Consider the following 7,854-nt stretch of genomic DNA (forward strand, 5'->3'; position numbering starts at 1 on the left):
ATCTCGTGGCTGGCGACGAAGGCGAGCTGTATTCGTTAAATATGCTGCGAAAATCAGCGAATTGTCTATGTTTTCTTTAAAAGAACGTTAATGAACAAACAAGTTCGAGTGTGGTTGCGAAAACAGTCTTCGCTTCTTGATACATACCGTTTGTTTATACGTACATTCGCATGTTGGTCCATGTGAGCGAAGGATAAATTATCTGCCCTGCCGGTGCATCGATAGCGGTCGATAGCCTACCATTTAAATTAATGCACTAAAAAATGGGGGTCACCGTGCTCGTTTAAGAGAAAACGACCATTTATTTCCCCACCGACCTTAGCCTGAAGGGAATCTCGCAGTGTGCTGTGTGCGCGCGCTAAATGACGCGAAAACTTATGCGCAGCAAGGATGCGCAATGCAATTCAGCACACTCATATCAGAAGAGACAGACAAAATACCTCAAACTTAGCCATCACACAACTACAGCAATGTTTGGCAAACATTTAAAAGCCCTCAGAGGTACCCCTATAATGTTAGCTAATTTTCTGGGTGTGGCTCTAATTCAAATGTTACCTGTGGCCATTCTAGATGATATTGAACTTTATAAGTGGTACAAAAACATTCATTTTCAACTGGCCCCAAAAACGCATACAGTGAGCAAGCATCCTTGTGAGTGCCATTTATCTAGCCTGCGTTGCAGATGAACAAAACCCGTCTGCAACGCAGGCTACATTTATCAAGAAAAATAAAGACCAAGGTTTTATTTGTGCTTGGCCAGCACAAAAATATAAGTAAAAAGACCTTCAGTACCCAAAAAAGTGTTTAGGTATCGAATACTCATAATGGAATTGAAATATTGCATATTTTCATATTAAATCTAGCATCAACCAAACATGGCTTTGCAATAATTTCTATTCTAAGGCCTTGCCTTCTTTAAACTTGATTCCAAATTGCATTTTGGACAAACAAACCAGATTTCACATCATTATTACAAAACATACTTAACAAACAAATAGCTGCTAGCCTGAGAAACATAATACCATTAACTGTAACATTTATTCAGCTTAAAGTTAGTCTGCTTTCTTTGATCTTCCTTTGAAGTCCTCCATGCAAGCATTGGTACCAAAGAACTCTGCTAGTGTGTGGTAAGTGGATGTTGGAACAGTGCTGTTACCGGGTAATGCAAAGAGAAAATTAAATTAATTGTGTTAACTTCACATACAGTCAAACCCTATTTAGCGGCCGCCCAGTAAGCGGCCACCCCCTATTAAGCGGCCAGTTACTAAAGTCCCGAAAATATTGTCAGTATAATACTGTAAATAAAACCCCTTTTAAGCGGCCACCCCTATTAAGCGGCCATGGCCACCTTTCTTCCGTCCCGATGAGTGTTCTTCTATTGTTTTTACCTCTATTTAGCAGCCAATAAGAATGTAATATACGATATTTAAATAAATTTCCAACAAGCTCAGATCGTGACGGCCGATAAAATCATTCAAACACAGGTTTATTGTCATCTTCATGTGATTTCGTTATTCCTTTTCACCTTATTTTGTATTGAAATAATGTAACCTTCTTAAAAGACCTTATGCTAATTTCTGACAAACCCCTATTAAGTGGCCAACCTCTATTAAGCGGCCAGTTGCCATTTCCCTGAGTGTGGCCGCTTAGTAGGGGTTCTACTGTATTTATTAATATTAAAGCTATCTTTATTTCAGGGGGAATGGTGACCAATGGTTAGTGCACTGGACACCAGATCACACAGACTGGGTTCAAGCTATGGGTGTGCAGTCACTTGTGTTTTTGTTCTTGGAAAAGACGTTTAACTCTCATAGTGCCTGACTCCATCTAGGTGTAGCTCAAGCTTTTTTTGACCCCTTAAGAGACAAGTTTTCATGCCTGATCATCATCACAGTACGACAGCAGGGGACCGGAGGCTCTAGGGGAAGGGTACAGGAAGTGCACACCCCTCCCTGAGTGAGATGACCTGAAGCTTAGTATTTCCTTATAAAATTTGTTCATTCTCGTCACCATAGCCCTTTTGTTTCTCTTAGCCGGCTTGGCATGAGAAAACGAAGGGCTCTGGGGACATAAGATTTTTGAATTAATTTGAAATTTGTTTGATTGGCTGTTTGGAACAAAGAATTCCTGAACGGAAGTTGAAAACGTGACAACTATCTCATACATTCTTTTGAAACGTCATGACTGCATACACGAAGACCGGAAGTCCTAGAATCTAGGACTAGAAATCCTGTGTCCCCAGAGCCCTTCGTTTTCTCATGCCAAGGCCCATCCGGCTAAGAGAAACGAAAGGGCTATGGGGACGAGAATGAAATTTGTTTACATCACCAGTCTGTTACGCCATTCCTTAGTGGTGCACCCATCCTAAGAAAAATCCTGGATCTGCCCCTGGGACATTGTTTTTTATTCCTTTATTTGCAACAAGCTGGCTAAATGAGACCTTGATGACTGAAAATATAAGCATTTTGTCTTGAACACCCCTTGTGAGACAAAAATTGTTATTTTACACTCGTTATCGAGACGTTGAACATCCCATGTTTGTAGGGGTGACCCTATTTAGCGAAATGGCAGAATGATGGAACGGTGATGATATTGCCCTGTATTGCCCTTAAACCAACAAATAAAAGCTAACAGCAAGCAAACCAGGGCAAAGCTAACCACAAGCTAACTGCCGACCTTCCATCATTCCATCATTCTGCCGAATAGGGTCACCCATTTGTAGGGCCAGAACAAAAATTCTTGTCCTGTTACCTATCATAAAAAAGTAAAATAATTATAACACAAGCATGCAACTGCCACAGGCAAGCAAAACGCGAGAGTTTAAAGTTGCCACTCAATTTTTTTTTCAAGCCCTTGTTTGGAGATATAATTCTTCAGATATCTTAATTATCATCTGCCCTTAAACTAATCTCCACCTACCTTTTTAACCAGAGAATCACAGTCAGAATTTTTGGAAGGTACAGCATGGTTTGATTACGTAAAACAGCATTGACTATCTTATCCGTGGCCCAATCAGGATCCAGAATTGGAAGAAGTAATGGGAACCTAATAGACGGAGCATTCAAAATGTTATACAAGTAATTAAATAAGCTACTTGCTAAAACTAATTAAACACTGAAATGGGGTTTCAAGGACACAGCTTGCAAGTGGAGTTCACGGGGGGGGGGGGGGGAGGGGGTACCCAAAAAAGTTTTGTACCAAGAGGCTCCGCCCCGAGCTCTTACCCTTTACCCTTTTGTATACCATTTTGCCAGAAATTGTACCCCTGGTATAGACTAAAAACATGACATTTTCTGGTCATTTAAATTGAAATAATACAGCCATAAATTGCATCTGTACGAAATATATTAATAAAAGGCCCTTTGAAAAAACCTACATGACAGATTTCCAAACCCTTTTGTATACCTAAACTCGTGAAATCCCTACCCTTTTATATACCTGAAGCCTGAAAAAGGTACCCCTTTCGGTCAGAGCCTCTGTATATAGGCCATTATAGGGAGTACCTCCCCCCTCGGGGGTGGAGCTCCATGGGGAGACTCCCACAAATGGGCTATACAGTCAACTCTCGTTATAGCGGACACGCTCGGGGCGTCGTTTAGTGTCCGTAATAGCGAGAGTCCGTTGTAGCGGGAGTCATTTCCAGTCAAACCTTATTCGTCGGGGATCTGGATTTTGTCCGTAATAGCGAGTGTCCGCAATAGCGGGGTGTCCGCAAGGCGAGAGCTGACTGTAAATAGGAAAGTGCCATGCTCAGTCCTTAAATAGAGTATCTTTACACCCCTTTTGATGTTGTGATCCCAGTGTGATCCTAAGATATGGTTCCTTTAAATTGCATGCTAAAATATCATTCAGGAATTTCAAAATGTTTTGACATAGGTTACTGCAAGAGTAGGTAGATGTATGCCAAGCTTTTTTGTCTGAGCTAATTGCTATGACCACAGAAACTAGCGACATATATAGTCAAGTAGCAGATCTTTGGCAGTTGTCAGCTGAACTACCGTTTGAAGTATTACAGTAACAAAGAAATTTTATAAAAATGCTTGTTTGTCTTAACTCTCTTTGTCTTTGTCATTCATTTACAATTTCTATACTTGGGTTTAGGAACCTTTGTGGCACACATCTACCCCCAGGGGGGTACTCTGGCTTGTAAATGACGGGGATGATCGAAGGATTTTTTTGGGTTTGAAATTTTCAATTGCGGGATTTTTTGGGGTTGGAAAATTTGGCAAGGATTTTTTTGGGTGACTTGATTTAAATAGGGGATTTTTTTGGGTATTAAAAACGAATTAAAGTGCCTTGGCGTATTTATGGTATGATGAATAAACAAACACGAGCTTTCAATTTGTAATGGTTTTCTTTGTGTTTTGTGCTTTCTGTTTTTAGGGGTAATTTGACAAGGGATTTTTTTTTTTTGGGGGGGGGGGGGTTATTTTTGGTCCAAGGATTTTTTTGGGTAATGTCTGAAGACTTAGGGATTTTTTGGGGTCCTGAGTTTTGCCTCCATTCGATCATTCCCGTCATTTACAAGCCGGAGTACCCCCCCTGGGCATCTACCCTTAATTGATGGGTGTACCCCCCTTCCTGCCAGGGTGAAACTCCACTATACAATCTTTATGCGACTAAAGGGAATCAAGCAGGACTGTATACCAGACCATTGCCATAGACAAGGCAAGATCTTGTAAGGGGGTTATGGGGGCAGGCCTTTTGAAATCTAGAAGCTCTGGATCTCTTTCAGAGTCATTTTTTCTTGAGGCATTCCTTGGGAAAAATCAATCTTGTTCAACTGGGGATTATTTTCCCTACAAAACATATTTTGTTTTTTATTTTGGTTAAAAATCTAGATGAGGCAAGTGCCTCGTTCCCGGGGAATGCTTGTCGTAAATTTTGAAAAGAACCCCTAAAAGAGACCAATCTGGGTGTGGCTCAAGCTTTTCTCGACCCCTTAAAGATACCAAAAAACTAAGAATAGAATTTATATTTGTATATTTCTTCGTGTGTAACCCTTAACGAGACCATTATGGCTAAAAAAGCGTTTTGCCTGGAACACCCTAAGTGAGACCAAAAATCTGAATTTTACACCCCTTAGCGAGACGACGAGCATCCCCGTCACTTTCATATGTGAGTCCCCCCCCCCCCCCCGGGCCTTGTTTTGCCTCTTGCTAGTTACGGCCCTGTCAAGCCGTTAATATTTTGACAAAAAATAAAAATAAAATGACCTTGTTTTCACTCCATCAAACATGCCAGTGTTGATGAAGTATGGGCAGACAACAGTGGTATGGACACCAGTCTTTTTCATTGCACCAAGCTCCATCATCAGAGATTCGTCAAAGCCAACTGCACCAAATTTAGATGCACAGTAGTCACACAAGCCACACACTCCAAACATACCAGCAGATGATGCTATCGTCACAACATGACCATGGTTTCTCTCCAGCATGGATGGCAAAAAGGCTTTAGTAGTCTAAAGGTTAAAAGATGAAACAAAGTTAATCAAAAATACACTCTGCAACTAATTTTATAGAGAAAAACTCGTGTAAATTTACTACAACGTTCGGTAGTCGAACCCAATCAAACACCAATCGTTCGATTGGGTTTGGTAATCGAACATAATCGAACTCACAATAAAATTTGATCAATCGAACAAAATCAAACGTTCCATTACTGAACAGTCGACAATCGTACTCAATTGAACGTTCGTTAACCAAACTCCTGTTTTGCTCCTGTTTATATTGCGGACATTTGGACGGTGCATCGTCCTCCTCATTAGTCCTGCGTGATTTACTTATCAAGAGACGGATTCCCCGGGGGGGGGGGGGGGGCACTCAAAAAAGTTTGATACGGGGAGGCTCCGCCCCAAGCTCTTACCCCTTACCCTTTTATATACCATTTTGACAGAAATTGTACCCCTTTCGTATACCTTTTACTGAAAAAACGTACCCCTTTCATATACCTAAAAGACGTGACATAGCCTTAGAACAGGAAGTTTTCTTGTCATTTTTATGAAGCGCTTAATAAATTAAAATAATACAGCCATAAAGTGGGTCTGTTCGAAATATTTTAATTACAGGCCTTTTAAAACACCTAAATGACGGATTTTCATACCCTTTCATATCCCTAATCTTGTGAAATCGCTACCCTTTTATATACCTGAAGCCTGAAAAAGGTACCCCTTTTGGGCGGAGCCTCCCCGTATAGGCCGTTATATGGAGTACCCCCCCCCCCCACCCCCGGGACGGATTCCAAACAAAATAGAGATGCATTGAATTCGATTGTGTTTGATTGAGTTCAATTGGTTTGAAAATCAAACTCACAGCAAAATAGATGCTCGTTGATTTTGTTCGAATACCAAACCCAATCGAATGATTGGTGTTCGATTGAGTTCGATTGATTTTAAGTTTGATTTTGTTCAATTGGATATGCCGGGTACGTAATTTTCAGCTGCTGATGGGGAGTTAGGCAAGGGCGATTACATTAGTTCAGATGTCAAATTTCTGTTTTTAAAAAAATGCATTTTGAGCATAAAAAGTTCCAGAAATAATTTCCTGTTTTTATGTTCCCTTTTGGCTGCCTGGTTTTCCTATGTAAATGCCTTCAAAATGCACGAAATCCTATCTCAGAAACCCTAATTTTTCAAAATATCCTTCATTAGGATACCCCAAGGCACCCATACACACTCATGCCTCTGGCGCTCACTGAACAGCGCTTGCAGCGCTCTAGCATACCTCCACCCCACCCCACCCCACCCCCGACTCCCCATCCCTTCACTTCCAGCTTGAAATTGGACCTTGACCGCGGCATCTCGTGAATGTATCTAAAACGTTCTCATTGCATTGATTTTTCAGCCGATCTAAGTAAAACAACGCAACAAATCGACTATGAGTAACTAGAATGATCTGCAAAAGGAAATTAAAAGCGAAGAAGAAAAATCGTGAATAAGATCTCAATTGACCTTTAAGCGTGTTCGACAACGGGGCAATGTACACAAACATCTTCATACATGTGCGTGCGCGTTCACGCAATATTTATTTACGTACAAAAACATCATATAAGTTTAATGGAACCTCACCCAAAAATGAGCCATCGTGTTAACCTCCATAGTTTTCTGGATCATCCAATCTTCTGTTTCCATGAACTTCTTTCCGCTCACAATGCCCGCATTATTGATCAAAATCGTGACATCGCCGACTTCGTTCTTGACAAGATCGGCCACCCGGTAGATATCTTCTCGACTACTGCAATCACACTTATAACCTCGAGCTTTAAAGCCTAAAGATTTGATTTCTTCCACAGTAGCATCGTTTGCAGTTTGATTTATATCGACGCAAACGATCGTAGCTCCAAGCTTGGCGAATTTCAAGGCCATCATACGACCAAGACCACTACCAGCCCCCGTCAGAAATATAATTTCTCCATTGATGTCCTTCCGAGGAGGAGGGAAAAAAATTTGAACAAAAGACCTCAGACTTTGCCAAAGGACGACTCCAATGACAGTGAAAACTTCAACAATGAGAGTTAGCATTGTGGATAAGAGAAATCTTCAGACGAGACCAAAATCTGTACAATATCGACGCCAAATTGGTACGAAGGATTTGATCGTGTTAGCCAAAAGCAACTAATTATGAATTCACGCCAAGGTATAGAAACCGATCTGATTGGATTAGAATTACTGGCTTCCAGGCTATCCCAGACCGTGATTTTATGAAAAGGGCAGTCAAGGGCATTCAAATGACTAAAAGTCCACAAAATAATCTACAAATGATATTTGAGGAAATTACTAACACCGACAAGTCTTGTAGCCTGATAAATGCTATCTCGTGATGTTCATAATTTTTGTTGCTGAAATTGTGAAGGGCA

At 40.9% G+C, this 7,854-nt stretch overlaps 1 protein-coding gene across 1 annotated transcript; it reads right to left on the reverse strand.

Annotated features, from left to right (window-relative positions):
- Positions 1-1,019: 1,019 nt before the first annotated feature.
- Positions 1,020-7,616, reverse strand: LOC144666044 (epidermal retinol dehydrogenase 2-like). The gene is made up of 4 exons (XM_078527398.1): positions 7,067-7,616; positions 5,217-5,461; positions 2,920-3,045; positions 1,020-1,149 (listed from the first exon to the last, which is right to left on the reverse strand). The coding sequence occupies exons 1-4, from the start codon at positions 7,517-7,519 to the stop codon at positions 1,053-1,055; spliced, it is 921 nt and encodes a 306-aa protein (XP_078383524.1). The 5' UTR covers positions 7,520-7,616; the 3' UTR covers positions 1,020-1,052.
- Between the last annotated feature and the right edge of the window lie 238 nt (positions 7,617-7,854).

Source organism: Oculina patagonica, chromosome 9 (assembly GCF_052425735.1).
Source record: "Oculina patagonica isolate OP01 chromosome 9, crgOcupat, whole genome shotgun sequence".
NCBI lineage: Eukaryota > Metazoa > Cnidaria > Anthozoa > Scleractinia > Oculinidae > Oculina > Oculina patagonica.

Bases quoted from the DNA above. Each gene is read 5' to 3' on its own strand.
- LOC144666044 (XM_078527398.1), bottom strand. From the start codon at position 7,519: ATGCTAACTCTCATTGTTGAAGTTTTCACTGTCATTGGAGTCGTCCTT. The intron at 3,046-5,216 runs GTCATTTTATTT...TCCGTCTATTAG, and splicing joins TTTGATGGAGTGAAAACAAG to GTTCCCATTACTTCTTCCAA. The intron at 1,150-2,919 runs GTAGGTGGAGAT...ACCCGGTAACAG, and splicing joins GTGATTCTCTGGTTAAAAAG to CACTGTTCCAACATCCACTT.